This window comes from Accipiter gentilis, chromosome 2 (assembly GCF_929443795.1).
Source record: "Accipiter gentilis chromosome 2, bAccGen1.1, whole genome shotgun sequence".
Taxonomy (NCBI): domain Eukaryota; kingdom Metazoa; phylum Chordata; class Aves; order Accipitriformes; family Accipitridae; genus Astur; species Astur gentilis.
The window spans coordinates 44,892,957-44,915,572 of NC_064881.1; the positions used below are offsets into that span (position 1 = coordinate 44,892,957).

The 22,616-nt window shown below is 35.7% G+C and overlaps 1 protein-coding gene across 4 annotated transcripts in view; it reads right to left on the bottom strand.

Annotated features, from left to right (window-relative positions):
• Positions 1–22,616, bottom strand: part of ASAP1 (ArfGAP with SH3 domain, ankyrin repeat and PH domain 1) — a 161,401-nt gene that overhangs the window by 26,693 nt on the left and 112,092 nt on the right. For all 4 annotated transcript variants that reach the window (XM_049827698.1, XM_049827688.1, XM_049827708.1 and 1 more), the window contains 10 exons: positions 22,035–22,122; positions 20,891–20,939; positions 14,653–14,816; positions 12,938–13,071; positions 11,765–11,856; positions 10,815–11,001; positions 8,234–8,319; positions 6,004–6,119; positions 3,531–3,598; positions 977–1,084 (listed from right to left, as the gene is read on the bottom strand). In XM_049827698.1, the coding sequence (XP_049683655.1) occupies positions 977–1,084; positions 3,531–3,598; positions 6,004–6,119; positions 8,234–8,319; positions 10,815–11,001; positions 11,765–11,856; positions 12,938–13,071; positions 14,653–14,816; positions 20,891–20,939; positions 22,035–22,122 (1,092 nt within the window). The remainder of the gene's footprint in view (positions 1–976; positions 1,085–3,530; positions 3,599–6,003; positions 6,120–8,233; positions 8,320–10,814; positions 11,002–11,764; positions 11,857–12,937; positions 13,072–14,652; positions 14,817–20,890; positions 20,940–22,034; positions 22,123–22,616) is intronic.

Below are 22,616 nucleotides of genomic sequence, written 5' to 3' on the forward strand. Positions count from 1 at the left end.
TTTAGAATATGAGTAATTTTCAGTTCAAATGGCCCTTTACTCAGCCCAGACAGTTACCCTCAAAGATCAAGTATACTAACCCCACTGATGCATATAAAAAATAAAATAACCACTTCTGACACTTCAGATTTATTTGTTGACTGAACTAGCAATATATTCAGTGGTATGTCTCTTCTTTTAAATGTATATAACTGCTCTTTGAAGAAATTTTGCACAGCAATTTTTGATTGCTGTATATTAATAGCTACATATGGAGCACGATCTGTTTCATTGCAGCTCTGGTTCAGGCAGCCTATTATCTCTAATATAGCATTAGTCATCCTCCTGAGTCTCCTTGCACAGATAATCATTTTGTTCTCTACTGTCCTGGATGATATGTAAATTATTTGGGTTTCTGAATTTTTCAGTCCCAAGTGTCACAGAAAAATGAAAAGTTGACCACATTTCTTTCTACAGCACATATATAAAATAGAATAAGTGTATTCCCATTTATTACAGAAACAGAGCACAGAGTAATTAACTGACTTGCTGAAGTAGGACACTAAAGCTAGGTTTTCACATGTTCTAGGATGGCAATTATCCTATGCCCTCAAGTTTTGTCTTTCCATTACTTTTTTTAATCAGCAATAAAGTGCACAGCAGTTTTTGAAAAATAGTTATTGATTCAACTAGGGTTTTAATTAATTTATGGAAAAATAAGTATGTAAGCTTTGGATTTCCTCCAGCTAAATATTAACAACCTAGAATTCAGAAGGGGATAAAATGACAACAAAGTAATCTACATTTACTGCTTTATATTATATTGTATGTCTTGTCAAAGTAAAACTTCTGAAACTCAAGTCCATAATAACTACGTTATATTCAAAAAGCACTTCGGCAGTCTTTAATACAGACCTCAAAACTAGTTCCCCCCCCCCCCCCCCAACAGAAATTTTGGCAGGTGTTGTGCAAAGTCGTATCAGTAATTCATGCTTACCTTATCATCTAAGTCATCATCACTTTCATCAATTTCTTCCTGCCGAAGATTCCATTCATACTCTACATGGACATGTGGGTTTAGCTTTCCTGCCTTGGCTTGAGAAAGCTGAAAGAAATAACAATTCTTGTTAAAATATTTGCTGTTCCTTTGGTTTCAACGAAGTTAGTTTTGTAACAACAAGCAATAAACTGAAATATTTAGAGGTTTAAAACTTTTCCAGACACTAAAAAGAAACAATTTCAGAGCAATCACACAAACATCCTTCATTTACTTGAGGTATAGAAAAACAGGTAAAAGGCAAAAAGGGAAGATTTTCTCAAAAAGGTATAAGTTGCCATGTTTGACAACCATTTAAAAAGATGACAAGAAGAGAAGGCATATGCACAAAAGCAGAATGCATCTGCAGCCCTGCTTTCCAAAAAGAAAAGGCAAAACCTATCTATAAATTCTGGTACAAACAACTATTACCCCTCCAAAATCACAGTCCTTCTGTTGCAATCAAAACACAAGGTATTTATCCTTTATTTAAATATTTTCCTCCCTCTCACTGGATGAGGCCAATGTGTCTTAAGCACAAAATTCCTCTGCTTTGCCAGCCCAAATAATGTATCCACATTCTTTAAAAATCTACTACTTCAATGATCAGCAATAAAAGAAAATTGCAGTTCATGGTTATTCTGAGGACATAAATTCGCCTTTTCAATGCTTAGATTCCTATCATTATTTATCCCTTCATATCCTTTGAAATGTAGTCTGCTTTGTACTCGTTGATTCATGAAAGCTTTTAACCACCTTCCCAAAATAAAATTTGGAAGAAGAAAGTATTTTCAATCTGTTATGTAAGCATTAATGAGCGCACTTGAGTTGAAATTGAATTTAATTAAACAGTTAAGACTCCACCTATGCAACAGAAATTAGCTTAGTACATCTACCATACTTCAAACATCTAGATATTTATTTTGTACTTTTTTATTGCACATGATAAACAGCATGCTCACTCATATTTCTTTTTTACTCTAAACCTTATCTCATTGCCACTTTTGAGAAAAATCCAGAAATAATTTTCCCCTTCCAAAATGAAAAAAGAGAAAAGGCATAAATGCTCTATTACAGTTAACTGAAATAATCAGTGAGGTATTCATGGAATTTTGATTACAATAATCATAACAATTAACTGCTAGATAAGATCACTGATAATATCCACTTGTTTTTGTTTGTTCTAACAACACTATCAGTTGGTCCACGTTAACGGCAGATGTTACTTTATTAAATATATACTGCAAAGAAAAAAACAATCCATACCAATTGTGTGTTGTACAGCTGAGCTGTTTTTTACCTGAACAGAATACTCAAAACACTGGAAACAGTACTTACACACCAGGCATGGGAGTAATTGAGAAGTCAGTGAGAGTACCACCTTATGAACCATAGCAAAATGTTGACTTGCATCCCCAGAAATATGGGAAATCATTATGATTTGTGAAGGATAAGCTCTCTTGATTATGCAATAATTAAGTAATACATGACAAGAACTTTCAATTGTCAAATGAAAGGTATTAAAATTATCAGCTGCAGAGAAAAGTAGATACCCTTCTTGGATCATCAAAATGAGGCAAAAAAATTCTAAGAAATAGAATTAAGCAGCAAGTGACAACTATTCTGTAAATTCTTCTGGTTTTGTCTTGAATGTGAAACTACCACACTACTTAAGACTTTTTAATCCATTGATAGTACTTCAATTCACTTGCCTACTAAATGCATGCTGGTCAGAGGCACCTCAGAGGGCTAAGAACAAACAAGCTTGTTGGTCTGATGTAGAATCCTTATTCCTGGCTAACTGCTTCAGAAGAGTACCTTTAACTCTACCACCTTTATTTCTTGAACTCCAATAATTTTCTTGAGTGGCATCTGTTCACATCACTCATACATTCTCAAAATTCCAGAAAGTTCTTGCTCTCATCATGTTCAATACAGAGACAAAGTCCCACAGAAGCTGGTGTTTTACATTTTTTGATACCCTAACTTCCAGACATTACATTTTTGCTTCTTTTGCCTTTGAGGAGGTTTAATTTCAAGTTGTTTCAATTCTCCTTTTAAGATGACTTTCACAATCTCTGAACTATCTGTCCCATTAAATAAACTGGAGAAAGCCAAAGCAGGAAAAGTCAAACAAAGATCCAGACCTAAAAGGTCTTGATAGATTTAATACTTCAGGGGTTGTTTTGCACTCCTGATAGAAATGTCTCTAAGAACTTCTGAGGTGATGAAGCCCAAATATCCTAGAATGATGCATGAATTGGTATTCAAATACCTCACTCTCCAGTACTAAAGGTCTTCAAATACACTGGTTAAAATAACCAAGTACTTCCAATAGAACTTAAACTGTTACAAAGAAAATGACTGTTGTGTTTTTGAAGTTAGAAAATACTTCTAAGGCCTTCAGATCAGCGCACAGCCAGCTGGTAGCAATACCAGGTTTAAGATACAGTGGTAATGATATCTTCTTTAAAGAAGTAAAGATTCCCCCCTTGCCTTCCCCCCTGGTTCTTACCAGTTCCTCACACTGGACAGCTTTCACTCTTTTTGCTGTGTCCAGAGCCGTCTCTCCAGCTTGGTTTACTACAAAATTTAACAATTTAAAAAAAAAAAAAAGAAAAAGAAAAAGAAAGTGATTCTTTGAGATGTCTAAAGAATCAATTCATTAAGTTTCACTATTTTTAGCAGAGTAACTTCTAAAAGTGATCAAAAACATCTATTTACTCTATAGCAGCTGCAGCTCTTTAAGATTCCACTCTAAGTGCTCATGCATTTCATCAGGTTCTTTCTGAACAGCAGCATCTGCTGGGACAGTTCCCAAATCCCTCCTAACCATCCTAGCAGAGAATATAAAGAAATTTAGTCATTTCAATCTCCACTCAACTCCTTTGCCAGTAAAACTCTTACATGAATAAGCAGAAAAAGCAAGCAGACAGGGTAAGATAGCTTAAAGAAAAAAACTATTCTAAGATTTAAAAAAAAAAAAAAAAAAAAGCTAAAGTTGATCCAAGCATGTTTTACTTTGATTAATATGTAGCAGTTTGAAGCCTGAATTTGAAGACAGAAGTCCTATTCTAAGATGACATTTGAACAAGAATAATTTTAAAACTTTCTAGCCATTTCTTCTTTATAAAGGCTATAAAATGGGTTTACTTTTTAAAATAATGCCTGATCAGAAAGAAGGTCATATCCAAGCACTCTGGACGCTCCTCTGGCACATCTAATGGGATCCTTCCTAGATGCTCAGTAGCAAGTCTCAAGAAATAAAAACAGCCCCCACACCCCAACCTTATGTGGACAAAGCTCAGGTAAAATTCACTCTTACAGTATAGCTGTAAATGCCATGGAGCTGGAACAGAGTATGCTCTACATAATAGCCAGATTGTAAAGCATTTCTGTGATTGGGAACTGAAAACAGCCAAACTGAGGTATGATAAGCAAATATGTCTATCTGTAATACTACATACAGAATGCCAGTCATGAATTCTAGAAAACACAAAGCAGTCATCTAGAAAAGCCTATGAATTTGAAAGAATTAAGTTCCTTAGAAGAAGGAGGGCTCCTTACAGAGAGCTCAATCTGAGATGGCTCAGGAGTTTTAATATGAAAAGGAATGAAAGTAATAGTATTTCTTAAGTTAACACACAAACAGCCTAAGACACTATATAAATTTCAAACTTTCAACCTTTAAGTATAAATCTGTTATTTCAAGGACTAAAGAAGATAATACAGTTCCTATGTGAAAGCATTAAAAAAACAAAACAAAACCAAAAACCCTCCCCCCCCCAAAAAAAACAAACAAAAAAAAATAACACACCAACCAACCAAAACAATCAAAAAGGTAAGAACGCTCTTCTGGCATCTACCTAGGAGAGAGTTCAATGGAAGGCCCAATAAACAGACTTAAGCTTGTTCAGATAGCTTTCCCATTTTCTTAATTAGGGACATACCTGCTAAAAAAAAGCTCACAGCAAATTCTTTGACTTATGATAATAATATTCTAAGGAAGTATTAAAAAGGCCAAGGAAACCAATGACTTCTGCCACTGAGCTATGAACTTAAATTTATGAAACATTTTTTTACTGAGCCGTGGAGGAAAATGATGGCAATGAGGAGAAAGGGTGAAATAAAAGTTCATACTCTTCAGTTTGCACCAACTGTTCAGAAAGCTTCCCTCCTATACCAAGAACTGAGAGAATGCAAATGTTTTATAGACACGCTGATGACACTTTAGCTCCTGAGCCTAACAAGCCTTCCTAACACTCAAAATATGGCGGGGAAAGGAGACCGTCTAGTAAACGAGAGATTACCCTAAGTGTGAGCAAACAGTTTACACAGGTTGTTTTTAATTAAACTTTTGCCAAGCCATGATGAAAACAGACTGATTTAGGTACAGCAAATGTTTTACCTATCTTACACATGTAGATGGTAAACAGAAGAAGAAAGGCAGCTGAGAAAGCTAATCCCTTCCCTAATCAGCTACAGTGGTGGCTAGGGCATGCTGGGTGAAGTCACAGTGCCAACCGACATTTACTACTAAAAGAAGAATTAACTGTAGTGTACACAAAGCCCACATACATCCAGAGTGGAATTAATGTGAGCATTCTAACATTTGAACATTAACATTCTAGCATTTGAAGCATTCTAACATACAAGTACTAGATGAATTTCACAATATAAACAACAAACCTAATTTCCAGGACACTTACAATGTGTCAGAAATAAAACTGCAGAAAAACTAGGGGTTTTCAGTAGTATTTTGTATTAGAAAATTTTTGTCTCTATTATCTTCTAAGAATTTAAGTCCCATTTCTTAACTGACTGCTTCCTTTAGGCTTGCTGGTGGTAAAGTCTTCATCTTCTTAATACAATTTTATTTTTCCTTTTAAAAGTTCACTTAACACAGTGGGACATAAATAAAAGTGGTTAAAATAATGGAAAGAAATTTTAGGAAATCTTTATTTCCTAGTTTTCAATAATGAACTTACCTACATCAATAGTTGGCTTCCCCCTCAAAAGCAATTTCAAACACTCAGGCTTATTATACATACTGCAGTAGTGTAGAACCGTATTACCCAATGCTGTTTGCTTATCCAGGTTTCCACTAAACACAAAAGAAAAAACAATCAAGAAAAGTATTCTATGCTGTGCTCTTCATTTCAGATCTAGCATCCCTATAAATAATAAATGCATAAATACTTTACTGAACAAATATGAAGTAGGAGGAGAAAGAAAGATTTTAAAATTAAAAATTACTTTCAAAGACTATTAAGAATAGTTCCTAGCATACTGGAAATTCCTGAGCTGTGGCTGAAAAGGACTGAGCATCTACAAATGTTCATTCAAGGAAAAAAAAAAACCAAAACAAAACACCACAAAAAAGTGAAACTCAAATTGTGAAACTCAAAGATTCAAACCTAATCCTTTGTAAGGTCATGCCAGTTGTTTTCTACCTGGCACTTTACTGGAATTTTCTTTTTCAAACATGCTAAATTAGCCCAGTAAAGAGTATCTGAAAAAATCATTTTAATACAGTTAGGTTAATAAGTCCCATGCATTCAAGGAACTATAAAGAAGGTGGCTGTGAGGATGCATAAGAGAGTCATAAGAAGGAATACAAGGATAGACACTGAGTTAGGGAAAGACAAAATGTGCAAAGGAGTTCAAAGGGCTTTTTAAAACTGTACTTCCTTCAGATTTCAATTTTTAAAACAAGGTTTCTCAAAAAAGTTACTGACACATTGGGATCAATATAATACATTTATAAAAATGAAAAGAAAAGCTCAGAAGATGACAGCTTTTCCTCCACTCAGTATTACCCATACTGAACAGTAGGTGCCGAGCCCATATGGTTGTGAAGATGCTCTTAAAAGTTGAGATTGAGACAAAAATACAGACAGCTGACAGAAACATGTAAAAGATGATAGTCATCTGAAGAAACTACGAGGCTTCATAACTAAACAAAATAATTTTAAATAATCATGCAAAATAACAAGTCCTTTAATAATACTCAGAATAATAATTTGGGCTTCTAAAACATTTTCCAAATTATGATCTCAAACAGCTTGCAAATATAAGTATCTTAGTTTTTATTTTATTTTTTACTTTAGTAACACTCCTACAATAGTCAGCACTCCATTTAACATGAGGGAGTAGTGTAGAATAAAGTTTAAGTGAAGGTTACACAGCTAGTCCACGTAGCCCAAGAGATGTTGTCAGGAATGGAACATGGATTCCAAGTCTGTCCTGTTACCAGAACACCAAACTTTCTCTCTAACACTCCCTACATACAACGCTACATAAACTATGAGAGAGGGGAAGGAAAAGAAATAAGTATTCACCGACTGCATTTCAATAGCAGGGATGATTCGCTATGCTGATGGAAAAACAAAAATTAAAAAAAATCCTCAAGCCTTTCCCCCGCCAGCTCAAACAAGTTATGACGAATCTTCTGTGTTTCCCCAACCCTCCCCTCTCATCGTTCTGTAAAAACCACCATCTGACACAGAAGCGACTGCTGCTTCTTTCACTTAATAGCATACTGTAGAATTGGACTGGAATTGATCTCATTTAATCATTACCTATATTGTGAAACGTATAAAAAATAATGTTGTACCACTACACCATGCAAATTATTTTTTTTTAATGTTTTCATTAAGGTTTATTCACTTCTATGAACACATCTCTCGACAACAAGGAATAGCTCAGACAACCTAGATGTTGAAAATTACTAGTTAAGAAGACTATGCTCTCAATAGCTTTGATACAGCTTATTAACTATTAGAACAACTTTTTCAAAGTCAGTCCAGCTTCTATTCATAATTTTCTGAGAAAGCTCCTTGTCTTCTACTCTTACAATTTCTTTGCATGTGTCCTGTATTTGGAACGTTTAGTTGTCCATCCCTCCTTTACCTGAACCATTCATTTGCATTGTTTCATGTGTTCTAAATCAATGCTCTCTTTTGCTCTACATAGTTTTTCCTTTCATTCTATTTTTATGTAACTGCTTTCCATGTTTTTTAATCTACATTTCTTTCCCTCTCTCTACTCATTAGGAACACAAAGGTCAACTCAAAGGTATTAAATTATGCTCTTTTGAAACATATCTAAGGAGAACGATTATAAGTGATGAGCAAACACTGTCCAAACCGCTGCAAGCAGAGCTTTGAACATCTGCATTTTTAATGCACAATTTGATGAAAAATGAGCAATCCATACCAGTTTTGTACAAGGAAGTCAACCAGATGGAGAGAGGTTTGGTCAGCAGTCCGGACTGCTAAATGAAGTGCTGTTTCACCTGGCTCCTAAACACATGTAAATAGAAGTTAGATTTTTATGTCTTACTTCTGCAAAGCTTATAATATCAGACCTATGGAGAAATATGTCACTCTTCTACAACCCTTTCAACAGAAAAATATTAGGAAATTATGATGAAAACAGTTATTGCCTTTCTGATCTCTAAAAGACACCATGTGCTTCAAAGGAAGCGACATAACACTTTGAGATCATAGCCTTCTCAAAACTGGTCCTTTTTCCCAGATGGATGGAACAATCCTGAAGAGCCTTTAACCATTTTCGTTACTACTAATTAAAAGGGATCCTATAAAGGAATACTGAGTGAGTTTACAGTACTTGTTGCTTTATGATGCCTTGGTGAGCATCAAGCATAGCCACAACACTATTTCCTACAAAACCGGGGGGGGGGGGGGGGGGGGGGGGGGGGGGCGGGAATCACAAAAATCATAGTCCTACAAACATCAAATCTCTTACAGAATCACAGAATGGTGGAGGTTGGAAGGAACATGGGGAATTCACCTAGTCCAACACCCCTGCTCAAGCAGAGCCACCTAGAGCAGGCTGCCCAGGATCATGTCCAAATGTTTTCAAATATCTCCAGGGATGGAGACTCCACAACTTCCTTGAACAACCTGTGCCAGCGGTCGGTCACCCTCACAGTAAAAAAGTGTTTCCTGATATTCAGAGGGAACCTCCTGTGTTTCAGTCCACGCCTACTGCCTCTGATCCTGTCACTGGGCACCAGTGAAAAGAGCCTGGTTCCGTCCTCTTTGCACCCGCCCTTTGGGTATTTATATACATTGATGAGATCCTGCTGAGCCTTCTCTTCTTCAGGCTGAACAATCCAAGATCTCTCAGCCTTTCCTCATACATCAGGTGCTCCAAACGCTTTGTGGTCCTTCGTTGCACCCTCTCCAGTATGTCCAAGTCTTTCTTCTACTGGGGAGCCCAGAACTAGACACAGTACTCCAGCTGTGGCCTCACCAGTGCTGAGTAGAGGGTGAGATGACTTCCCTCAACCTGCTGGCAATACTTTGGCTAGTGCAGCCTGGGATACCATTGGCCGCCTTTGCCACAAGGGCACACTGCTGGCTCACGTTCAACGTGGCGTCCACCAGGAAACCCAGGTCTTTTCTGCCAAGCTGATCTCCGGCTGGGTGGTTCCCAGCATATATTGGTGCATGGGGTTGCTTCTCCCCAGATACAGGGCTTCCTTCTCCTTGTTGAACTTGAACTGAATCATACTTTATTTTCTATATATATATATATATATATAAAACATACTTATATGTTTAAAAGTTGCATAAGAAATTAATTTAAATGCAGATTTCATTAACCCCTATTGATCATAAAGGGCATTTAAAAAACAGTATATTATAGTACATATATTTAGAATTAAAGTCACAACTTTGTAAAAAACCATGACTTTAGTAAACATCAGAGAAAATTTACAGCAGTGAATACTGCTATAAATGTCCCGTCTGCAGACTACATTTCAGCTGGTGTTCATACCCTTCTAGGTATCACCAACTTTAATAGCTGAGAAATGCTAAGGAGCTAATTGTGGTAACTGCTTTGGATGACAAATATAGAAAGTTTACCTTGTAGTTAGAGAATTTGTAATGTGTTTCCATGATAAATACTCTGTGATATCTCAAGTGCTGAGACTACATTGAACTTATTCCCTCCACTCGATACAAACAGGCACTCTGTCCTTTGCCAAGTTAGCTATTTTCACAGAACTTGTTGAAAACATTCTCTGAGTTCTCTCCAAGTTGGGTTCAAAAGTAACAGGAAAAAACATTGCCAACCAAGTGGTTACACAGCATCAATTACCTATAAAAACAGGTTACGTTGCTCTTGAGCAACATTTCTACCTGGACACTTGAGGTCAACCAGGACTATTTTTTTTGAAAAACTGTTACTGACTTCAGAACAAAGATCAAATATTCAGAACTTTATTTAAAAAAAAAAAAAACAACAAACAAACCCAAACTCTCTTCCTGGTTGAAAGAAATTGTATGCCTGTAAATGCCTTCACAGCTTCTGATGAAACATCAGATTTACTCTTTCCTCATACAGAGTAAACAGAGACTTGTATACAGTCAATGTGTTCCTTCAGCAACTACTTGAAAAGCAGATATGATACTGTCTGTGGTATCAAGTGACCCTGGGTTATAAAGTCTAGCCCTCTCTCTTTGGGCCTATTCCTAAAAGAAACTTACTGCAGAACAGGTGCTTTTCAACATACTATAGTCGCACCTAGAACAGTGTATGATATTACTATTGCATTTCACACTCCTTTAGACCAACTGATGACAACAGATACAGTCATCTTTTCCCTCCCCACAAGGATGCCACATTAAGGAAAGGAAGAAAAACCCCACCATTTTCATCTGTTATTTCTCTTGTTTTAGCATCTAAGGTAGCAGTCCCAGGTCCTGGACATTTTACAAATACACATTATTTAAAATACTCTGCTTTGTTTACCTGATAAGCTTACCTGTCCAGGCTCTAACAGTGGCTCCATTAGCTCTACCCCCTCTGCATAGACTTGAATTAGTGCAAGTAAATCCCTGGATTTGACAGCCTCAAGTAATTCATTCAGTTTAGCTGCTGCAGATGCACAAGTCTTCTTAGAGAACTTATGATCTACATATTTAGCAGTGATAAATTCTTTACGTGCAGTCCTGTGGGGTATGAAAGAGAGCTTCGTTTAGAAATTTTTAGAAAAATGGGTCAATTGCTTAAATTTAAAATCACCTTGCCAAACTCAGGACCTGAGAAGAAGAAAACTATCAGATAAAGAGTGTGTTAGTTACTATTATAATGCACATCTTTCTTGCAAACAAGCCCCAAATAAGGTACATATTCAATTTTACCCTGACTTCGTTACATATGAAAATTACTCTGACACTGGGGACTAAGACCAAAGAAAAAACAAAGCCTGAAGTGTGATTTCTCATGGAAACATATCTACCTGTTAAAAACAAGATAAGCATAAAAAACATGGTAAAAACAGAATAAAAGAAAAATACTAAGTCAGCTAGAAAACAGAATAATTAATAGGTTAAAAGGTCTTCTGTAGCAAAACCACATCTGTTATGCTCTCTGTGTGACTCCTACACCAGGGAAAGGAAGAAAAACCTTGTTACCATCTCAGGACAGTACCTGAAGCTAGCATCATTTAGTCCAACTTTGTTTATCACTTAAAGATATACTACAAAACTCAGAAACATTCAAGATTCAAAATAATGAATCTTGAAAACCAAACTTAAAAGCTGAGATGGCTAGAAAGTGACTACATGACAAGAAACTCCACAGTTGGAGTAAAAATCCCCAGTCTTCTGCCATCCTAGCCCTCCTGTGGCTTGGTTACTGTTTAAGACATTTTACATCACATATATTCCACAGTAAACTTATTGTTAAAGAATTTAGAAATTCAGAACTTACATATCACTTGATGGACTGGGTTTAGGTGAAGGACTAGGTAAATTCCCTTCCATAATATCATTAAAACTAGTATTTCCTACATTCTTGGCCAGCTGCAATAAGAAGAAAAATAAAAAAAATATACATATATATGAGGGTGGGTTTTCTGGGGGGTTCTAACAGCAACCTAAAAATTGGACTACTAATGTGTATTTTCCACACTATTAATAAAAGATGGAACACACAGGATTGCAAAATTAAAGCATGATGATTACATTTAAACATAAAGCAATTAAAGATCTTTTTCAAGTATGAGTCCTATCATCCCAGAACTAATACAACAGACTTCACAGTCACAGCTAATTATTTATATTTCAAGACAATCTGCCACCAGTACAGAAACAGGATGAGGAGCTAGCAGCATGAACACTGAAACAGTGCTAGTACACTGATCAGGAAGTTACTTTTGGAAAGAAGTTCAGACCTACTGGGAAGTCATGCTTAATAAAATTTGATTTAAATTAATAGTAACTTTGCAAACAAGATTTCAAAAAGAGCACTAGTGTGCATGTTAAACTTAAACACAAATCCAGAATTGCCTTCTAACTTCTCTCAATTCTCCCATACAAAATTTCTTTAACAAGTGTCTTCTCACAGGCCAAACACAGCTGGGGAGATAAACCTGCTGTTACTGGGGTTTTTTGTTTGTATTTTTTTCCTTTTTTTGGTCACATCAAATTCCTGTCATAACTTTAATGTTGCAGGGTTTCTTCCATCAAATTAAAAGATTCATCCAATATTTTTCTGACAAAATTAGCAATGGTCATTCTCACTTGTCAAGTTAAATTAGCTTCCACTTTTTTTAATTACATGAGATTTTAGACTGTCCTGATTTAAGGACAAGAGTAGCTAATAACAGACAATATTTTGATGGCACTAATCACAACTTATGTCAATATTCATTCCGCAAAACCTCATGAAATGAACGCGAGAAGTGACAAGTAGTCAAAAGCATCAAGAATACATAATAGTAAAAACCCTCCTGTAAGAGACATACAAAAATATGAAGATGACATTCTGCAAAACCCATACCTTGAAAAAAATTAACTGTAAATTATACATCTGAATGTTTCCTATAAACAGGTCAACATTTGACTAAAAAAAATAATAAATATCCAAATTAAAGAAACTTACCAAGAGTTCAGACGTTCCTAATTTGTCTAATTCCAAAGACTGGATTCGAGAAATATGGACACCCATTTCTCTATGTATTCCAGAACACTCAATGCAGGTTAAAATGCCCAAATTAGTTGACAACCATGTTGGATCTGTGGAATTAAAAAAAATTAATATATTTAATCAAAGTTCAAGAAAAGATTTTCAATGGTGGTAAGAAATCCCAATGTATTCTGAAAGGATTCCTCATTTAATGTTTTAACAAATGCAAATAAATCTAAGAATATTCCATACTGTCCTCCAAACTGCAGTGCAAATTTAACCCCAAATTGCAACCAAGGGAATTGAGATTTTCAGATTTAGGGACAGTCCCAAAGACACTGAATTTAGTCTTATAAATCCATACTGAATGACCATATTTGAATACATTTAGGATTTTTTTCTTGTATAAAGAAGGTAAGACTTTTGTTTCCTGTTTTTAAAAGGAACAGATCTTCTAAATTCCACTGTTGGTAACCTCTGAAGTTTTAATCTTTACTTCTTGAACTTTAAATAGTCTTTCTTCATTAAAGATTAACCATAGCATTTTCCAATATGTAGAATTGTAGAAAATTTAAGGAATGCTGGCTAATCTAGCAAATTAAAAAAAAAAAATAATACAAAAAACTGCTGTCATGGAGGAGATCTGCATGTAATACTGGAATAGATCTTATACTATGAATGCTACATAAGAAGCAAGACCAGTTTTTAAGGAAAAGAAAAAGCTCCTGATATTTTTTTTTATACATACATGTCTTCAAATTAGTCTCTTCCTTGATCTTAAATAGTAACTGATAAGGCATTAAGTCAAGAGTTTTACAGCAGCAAGCTGGGGTGCAGGAGTGAAGCTTAAAACTTCACCATAAATTAAAAGATGAATGAAAACGGTAATCTGAAGATTCTGTAACATCACATGATGAAATAACTGAATGAACCGATTCCAGGATTTGACATAATTATATTCCACTTTGTATTTTTTATCTAGGTATTTCTTATTTGGATCAGTTCTACATCAGTAAGCATCTTCAAGATACATACTATCTACTCAGTTCCAAATGAACATCACCTTCTTGAAGTGTCTCTTTAGATGTGAAAGCTGTAACAGCTGCCAACTACCACATCGATTCAGTAGCTCTATGACAAGTTGAATTCTCAAGCTCTAAGCAACATACAACTGACCTGTAGCTCTGTACTTCTGACGACAGAATCTGGTAAGATTCCAACTCTGGGTCTCATTCTTTGCACAAGACTACTTACTCCACCTCTGAGTATTTTTGATACTGCAATTCCAGTAGTCTCATGCCAAGATAAAACCTCAGAGTAAGATCCTGGCCAGGTCAGTTTTTCCACAATCATTGTCTAAGCATTACTCACTTCTACTTAGTAGCATGCACAGGATCAGTGATGCCAAGCAACTTCCATTCAAGTGCAACAAGCATCTAGAGACAGTGCAACAAGAACAGTTCAAACTCCAGAGGGGCTTGAACTGCTGGAAGTAAGCACAGACAACACACAAAAATATTTTAGTGAATTAAATGGAACTAAGGTATGAAAGTCATATTTGTTCTTTTAAAAACAGGTTGAAGACTGATCAACACACCATTTAGAAAATTAGTTTGCACTCTACAAACACTTCTTTAAAGAAATTACTTTGCTCCCAACACGAAGTTGATGACATGAACAAGTTGAGATACCTGGTGAGCCACAATCACAACAGACTTCATTTCCGGGTAATCTCTGTATGTCATCAATAATGGCTTTTGTCAGATCCTCTAAACTGTTTTCCCCTGTGCTCTGCTCTCCACGGAATGCCATATTTAATGCTTCTTCTTTGCTGTTAGTCAATACTGATATCCATCTAGCACAAGATAAAGACCTTAATGAAGATCTGCATTTGCAAATACAAGTTAATCTATAAACTGTAGAAAGATTGTCAGGAACAAAATATTAGTGGAAATATAAAGAAGGACTATTGTGGGAGAGACTGAGTGGGGGAAAAAGTCAGAGACAGGAAAGAAAGGTTTGAGAAAAGGTAAGTAAGAATGAAAAAAGACAAAGAGTAAAAGTCTTAATTCTAAAGTCCCTTTGGTAAACAATTTTAAAGCCAAAGCAGTACAGTTCTCGGGTTCCTCAAATAAGCAGAAGCTGTGGAAGAGAAAGGGTGCAATTAAGCTCCTGTAAATTTAACTGCTTTAAAAGTTGGTGCCCAATATCTTCCTTAAGTCTCTCTCATTATTAAAGGAGAAAATTATAACCACTACTTTCTCCAATGTGCATCTCTCTCTCCATAGAGAAGACAGCAGGCACATTTTTGAATGTGTTGATGTCTAGTTGCCTTTCAAAATGCAGGTCTCGGTGCACTAATCAGACTCAGACTGTAATGTCCAAATTAATGAAAATTGCCATGGCAACAAATGGGGTAAAGAAGAGAAGATGGCAGGAGAGTAACGATATTGATAGCCAACATAAAATTTTTAAGAGCAGCTGCTGACTGGAACAAATCAAGACTCTTTAATGATACTTCTGGCACCAGTTTCCCCTGCCTCCCCAACCACTCTGCAAGTTTTTGTTTACACAATAATGTTTTAATTAAAACAAACAAAAAACCCCCTCTCAGTCACTGCTACCCTGCAGGTGGAAGTAAAAGAGGGGAAAGCAGTTACGCTAAGGACCAGCACATTGCAGATGCAGTGTTGCCTAATTTAGAAAAAGAGCAAGTTAATCCCAGGTATAGTGATTTTAGATGGTTTTAGATCTACTGCAACTAAAACCTAAAATATTTCCGCGTAAAAAAAAGGTGTAAATTGACAGTGTTCTTAATCCATCTCCTGTTTATAATATTCCCATTATCCAAAATCATCAATCTTATAAAATGTGCTAAAATGGCTATGGTCATCTAAACAAACTAAGCGAACTACATATTGAAATTCATGATTTCTCACTGAAATAGTAATGCAAAGACAAACTTTAAAGGATTTCAGAGGGAGATTTATGTATATAGTCTTGCAATACAGATTCAGAGCCTGAACAGGTATATGAGCACTGTGTATTATATACTTCATACACATATGTTTCTTAAATTTTTATGGGCAGAGAATAATCTGGGAACTTGTACTTATAAGAAAATGCGTAAAAAATATTGAAAAAAATCAACCTTAAAAATAAAAGAAATTGAAAATTTGAATACAAATTTGCTCCATAGTTCACATGCTGAAAACAATATTTGCATTAATCTCTCTCTCTCTCCAGTTATATGATAAAATACAAGAACCCACACTAGATGGCATTCTTCTGCAATTTTTCTGATGAAGTCCAATGTTATTAAAAAAATAAGAAGCAGCAGTATCTTGCTTCTAATATTATAGTAATGTTTGGTTAAACACACAGAATGATCATTTAACTGAGACAGACAACATTTATTCTGACATTTGTTGACAATTTCTTTCAGGGTTACAATTTGATTAGTTTGTTAAAAAGACAGAATTTGAATAAAACTCAACTATGCAGTAACAATTAAAAAATTATTAGATGCAATTAAAATAAACACAACATGACTGAGCCAGCTGTTAGTTTGATACAGATTTCCACATTACGAGTTTCTAAACCGTAAGAGCAATAACTTATTTTGGTTGCATTTCCTTAGCTAGAAGGAACCCAGTGTCCAAGGCTGCATGGCATTGGTGTCATCTGTGAGACAGTCAAAGCGAGAAGCACCACAGCGTCGGCTCTTTCCAGTCATCAGCACAAAGCCCATTTAACACAAGCATAACAACAGACACGTTCCTAATGACTGGTGCTATTTAGACAAGAAGTGCCCAGTTGGTCGCCAGGCCTTCCTGCCAGGCTCTACACTTAAAAATAAACAATTCAAATCAGTAAATACAGTACATTAATTCAATGTCAATAGTTCATAAAAACTGCTTTATGACTGCTGTTCTTCCTCTTTTTTCTTATTTGTACTAGTCTTTTTTTTTTTTTTCTTCCCTTTAAAAAATGTATTTGCTTTATTTCTCAATACCACCAGTGTCAAGACAACAGTCAAAAAGCTGCTGGTAATACTTTCTAGTGTTCTTTCAAATAATTTAAAAATTACTCAAGTCTTACAGAACCGCTTTGTCTTCTATCCAATACAATAAGACAGGTTGTCCAATCTTCTACTACTACTTTTTTTTCTGGATCTCAGCAGTTTCTTATGATCCTTTAAGGCATTTTGTTTGCTGGAGATTCCCAGTTTTGAAGAAACTCACGAGGCTACACAAAAATCTGGCATCATGGGTGACTTCTGGATCCAATGAAGGAAACAGAAGTACTCATTAATCTCAGATGGATCAGACTTTCACTCAGATTCCTCTTATTTTTCTTCAGTGTTTCTAAGCCAATAAAAGTAATCTCATCCCCATGTGTTCTCCCCAAGAATAACAACCAGTCTAATAGGGTTTTTGGTTTGCAATAAAAAAATTATCTCTGGGTTTTTTTCTGACAATCGCTATTGCAACATTGATGTTTCCAGGTAAATGCATAAACAGAACAAGAATAGCATGTTTTTCAAGTATTCAGAAACAACTTTTTTGTACGGAAGAAGCAACAGATAGTATGAAGACCTTCCAACTCAGCCTTCCCAAAGTAAAAAAATGACTGAAGACTGTTTCTAAACACTAGACTGAAGTTAGATGCGTGTTTCTTCATAGCAAAATTTCTGAACCTAGCTTTGTTTATAATCCAGATGTTTCCTACAGAAATGAATATACTCTTGACCTTCAAAAAGAGGGTAGAAAAGAACTAAAAGGTGATGTCTGGAGTATGTTTGGCCCTATCCACAATTATCAAAAAGTAGAAAGCATCTATTATTGTGTATGTTAAAAAAATAAATCTAGTTATTTTAGAGATCTGAGGTTATGTTTCTCATGATATACATATAATTATATATACACACATGCACACATAGACACACTCCCCCCCACCCCACCCCGAGCACACACTGTACGTTATCTACAAGAGAAACTAATAATCCACTGAGAATTTTGAAGGACAGTCAAGCAGCAATTAAAGGTCAACGGACAGCTGGCCAGATAAAAATCAAGAAATGCAGTAGACTAAAGGAAATGTTTGAGAGGAAGCAGTAATAAACCTATAACAGAATGTAGGCTTCAGCAATTTGTATTTTAAACAATCTGCTTTTAAAAATTATTTTTATAAGTTGTTTGAGGATCTATTTATGGAAGCAGTTTAAAATGATCACTAGGGGTATATATGCAAGGTCAGTTAAACTAGAGTATAAAGAAATGAATCTTGCTTTTTTCTCTATTTAGATGTGAGTCTGGAAGGAGAGCGATTTGAAAATCTATTTACGCATTTATTTTTCAATTAATTGGTGCACAAAGAAAAAAAGACAGAGCAGAGGCAGCACTAAAACTCAGTGGACAAAACACAAGATAGAGAAGAAAGGGTCAAGAGAGGCACACATATACAAGTTAAGTGGAAATTGGAACAAGAGGATGACAACTCTAACCAAGGAGCTACATCACATAGTTCCTGCACAACACTTAAATCAAGAAGGTTGGAAGTCAAAGGGTGCTTTTTGAATGACACCTTAGATAATAAAGCTGTTTAGGACCTACTCAGTGGCTGCACAAGAAAAACAAAACATTTGGTTATATTGTAGTTTTTCATCAACACCTTAACAGTCATTCTGGTTCATGAACTTCAATTAACTAGATATATTGCAGAAATTTTCCTAAATAAAAAAGAAAGTAAGTATCCATATATACCATTACTTGGGTCACTTCAGTAACTTTCTGAAACAGAACCCTTGTCTGAGTAACATTACAATACCTTTTTGTTGGTGGCCTACAGTGCCAATACAGGTAAAATACACTTAGCTTCTATTAGTTTGTCTGCATGTATTCCAACACTTGGATGCAGCTAACGTCTCTTTAGCTAAATGAAACTTTTGAAACTTGCAACAACATAAAAATACTACACTCCACTCTACACTGCACTGGTGTGGCCCCACCTTGAGTACAGTGTACAGCGTTGGGCACCTCAGTATAAGGACATCAAACTATTAGAGCGTGTCCAGAGCAGGGCGACCAAGATGGTGAAGGGCCTTGAGGACAAGACTTATGAGGAGCAGCTGAGGTCACTTGGTTTGTTCATCTTGAAAAAAAGAAGGCTGAGGGGTGACCTCATCGTAGTCTGCAACCTCCTCAAGGGGGGCGGCAGAGGGGGAAGTGCTGATCTCCTCTCTCTGGTGACCAGTGATAGGACACAGGGAAATGGAATAAAGCTGAATCAGGGGAAGTTCAGGTTGGACATTAGGAAAAGGTTCTTCACCAAGAGGGCGGTCGGTCACTGGAAAAGGCTCCCAAGGGAAGTGGTCATGGCACCAAGCCTGTCAGAGTTCAAGGAAAATCTGGATGACACTCAGTCATATGGTTTAGTTTCAGGTAGTCCTGTGAGGAGCAGGGAGTTGGAGTCCATTATCCTTATGGGTCACTTCCAACTTGAGATATTCTATGATTCTATTTTCTCAGCCACTGGACTAAGGTGATAAACCAGACTTCAGTGGTAAACAAATGGTAACTATGCTTCTAATGGGAAGCAAAACCAGCCTGGAGTTTTAAAAGAGTCTACCAGGCAGCCAGTTAAACCAAATTTACTGACCTGCCAATCAGAAGAAGTATGTTACTAATGTATTCTACCTCTACCTTGCTCATGCATTAAGACAAAAAAAACCCAAACCAAAACAAAATACACTTCACCTTGTAAACCAACAAATACAGTAAAAACTAATCTATGAAATATACACAAAAACTTATGACTCATCAAGTGCATTACTGATCAGAAATAAGAGTATTTTATCTTGACTGAGAAAATTACTGGAATAATTAAGTTCCAGAATGAATGCAGTAAGCATGACTAGCAAGTCAGCTTTGTGTTCTAAGAGTCAACATAAAGCTGTGGGAGATTCTGGAAGGAAATAGCTGCATGACAAAGAACTCTCCAGCCTTCTCATTTCACCCATGCCTTCCAATGTTGAACTCTCAATGCCATTGCCTCCCAACACTACCAAACAACAGAAATACCCTACTAACATTCCCTGTACCTTTGAAATACACAGTCTTCCATTGGAATATGGACATGTAACAAAAGACCACAACAGTCCTGAAGAATGAGGCAGCCTGGAAGGTTCAAGGCTTGCTGCCCTCTTCACTAGTAGCTTTATTCCCAGAATTGTCAAGTGATGAGCATTAGTTTGTAATGTTCTGCACAACACACATTTGATGACACCAAGAGCAATATTCAGGAGGAAAAAAGTGGTACATGGTTCTTAGGACAAGAAGTAGTTTCGATGTAGCAAGAAGAAAGATTGTTTAAAGGAAACATGCATTAATGAAGCAAGTTACTGGATTCTGAAATAGCCACATCTCAGATATTCTTTGCTGTTTATTCTAGGCCTACAGCAGGAAAGATGCATTACCTGTAAATATTTTCTATGTGTTATATGGAGATCTTTTATCTATTTATTATTTTAAATTTAAAGGAAAAGTAGGATTCAGGAGGAAAAGAAGTAACTGCAGAAGAGGGCTGACACAGAAGATTTAAGAATTTAAAATATATCATTTGAATCCTAATAACCTGATCTACTATATCATGCCAAGCAACTGCACACAAACCCATGTGCTGGCAGGGTACGCAATCTGTATGGAGTTTTGGTTCACTGGGTTGTGTTTTTGTTATAATTTTACAAGGTTATCAAAGACCCCTGTAGCATGACACTAAATAGTTTTACATTGATAGATTCACAACAGTAGAAAAAACAGACAGTAGGCACTAATTCTGCATTAACTGAGAAAACTATTTCCACTGTTATGCGCGATTTTATACACCTCTATTGGCAAAATAAACTTGAAAAAATGTAAACATTCTTACGCTACATATTCTTGTTCATCTTCTGCTTGAAAGTGGTAAGTTCTGTTATCTGAAATAAATAAATACATATTTTCATTTGGCACATGATAAAATTTTAAAATATCAACATATTTGTTATGAAAACCTGTTTGGCAACTAAAGCCTTTAAGAGCAATTGCTCTTAACCAGCAACATTAATACTTTATTCATAGCTATGAAAAACAATTCTAAAAAACAGAGAAAGATGGAAATTTTGAATTTTGATTTATACCAAATGTACATATTTCAAAAGTCTCATGGTTAGAAATATTAAAGAAAAATAAGCACATGAATCAAATTTTGCCCTTCTGAAGTCACATCTGAAACCTAAGTAGCAGAAAATGGCAACATGACTTTGTTCCTATTACATACTTTTCCCTCCGTTTGGGTTAAACTTCTTTTCACTAACCAAAGGATGAGATATGAACTGGGTATTATCCCTCACTGTAATTGTGACTGTCCTTGTAAATATAGAATGTTGGAATTGTTTGTTGTTTAATACTATATATGTAAAGACTGAAAACAGTAAGTTGACTCATCAACTTCAAAAGCGTTTTTAAAAATCAGGCTGGATACAAATACCTGCTATACAAGAACAAAATAGGAAGAAGGGAAATCACAGGAGCTTTAATGCTGAGAAGACAAGTCACTACCAATTTTAGACAGACAGAAGCATATTGTAAAAGGAGGATAAGAGAACAAGAGAAACTGGGTTCTTCTTGCCTTCCTCAACCCCACATACAGCACTCAAAAAGCAGAATAGACAATGAAGGAAAACCAAGATGAGGCCAAAAGTCTCTTCCATTTCCTAGCGGATATAGCTTACGCATGTTCCACTAAGCTGTTAAACATCTCTCTGAACTTAGGTGAACAGCACATACGCTGCATTTCATGGTTGTCAAACGAACAGTATTTATGTCACACATACACACACAAAAGGTTCTTTATTCATTCGTCCATTCAACTCATGTTCAAAACTAGAGGGATCTGAACACTCGTGAGGCGCTGCATGTTTCTGGAGACAAACCTGAATTTTGAACTGTAGCCTTATTTTTACTCAAACTATCTTGTAATGACATTTTTAGAAATCCCACATAATGCAAGATGGTACTAAGTTGCTACATACGTGATATTAAATCAAAAGACTTCTTATCTTCAGCATTTGGCTTCACCTGGCAGGTCAATAAATTCAGTTTAGCTGGTTGCCTGTTGGACTAAAAAGAAGATTTATTTTACTTTAAAAATGTCTTGATTTACGATTATGTTTTCTTTCTGGGGAGTGGGCACATATGATATTTACTTAAAGCATGGGCATGCATACATGTACACTCTCAAAACACTTGAGACTAGCATGACTTCGTCTGACTTGGTCTGTCAGAACGGACAGATTGCTAAATCTCAACAAAATTAAGTTATTAATTAAATTAAAAATAATTAAATTATTAATTAAATTTTAAATCTTCAAGACTATTCTTCCTGATTATTTGAAAGGGATTGAAGCAATTAAAGGAATAAACCTTAATTTAGAATATGCTAATACTGAAATTTTTTATTGTATTTCATAAACAGTGGTAAAACTATTAAGCAATTTTTCATTATAGCATGCCCATATTCCAATTTTCCACCCATTTTAAATGAATCAAAAATATAAACCTAAAACTTTAAAAGGGAAGTGGGAAGCTGGAGATCTGGAGTTTCAGAACTTGGA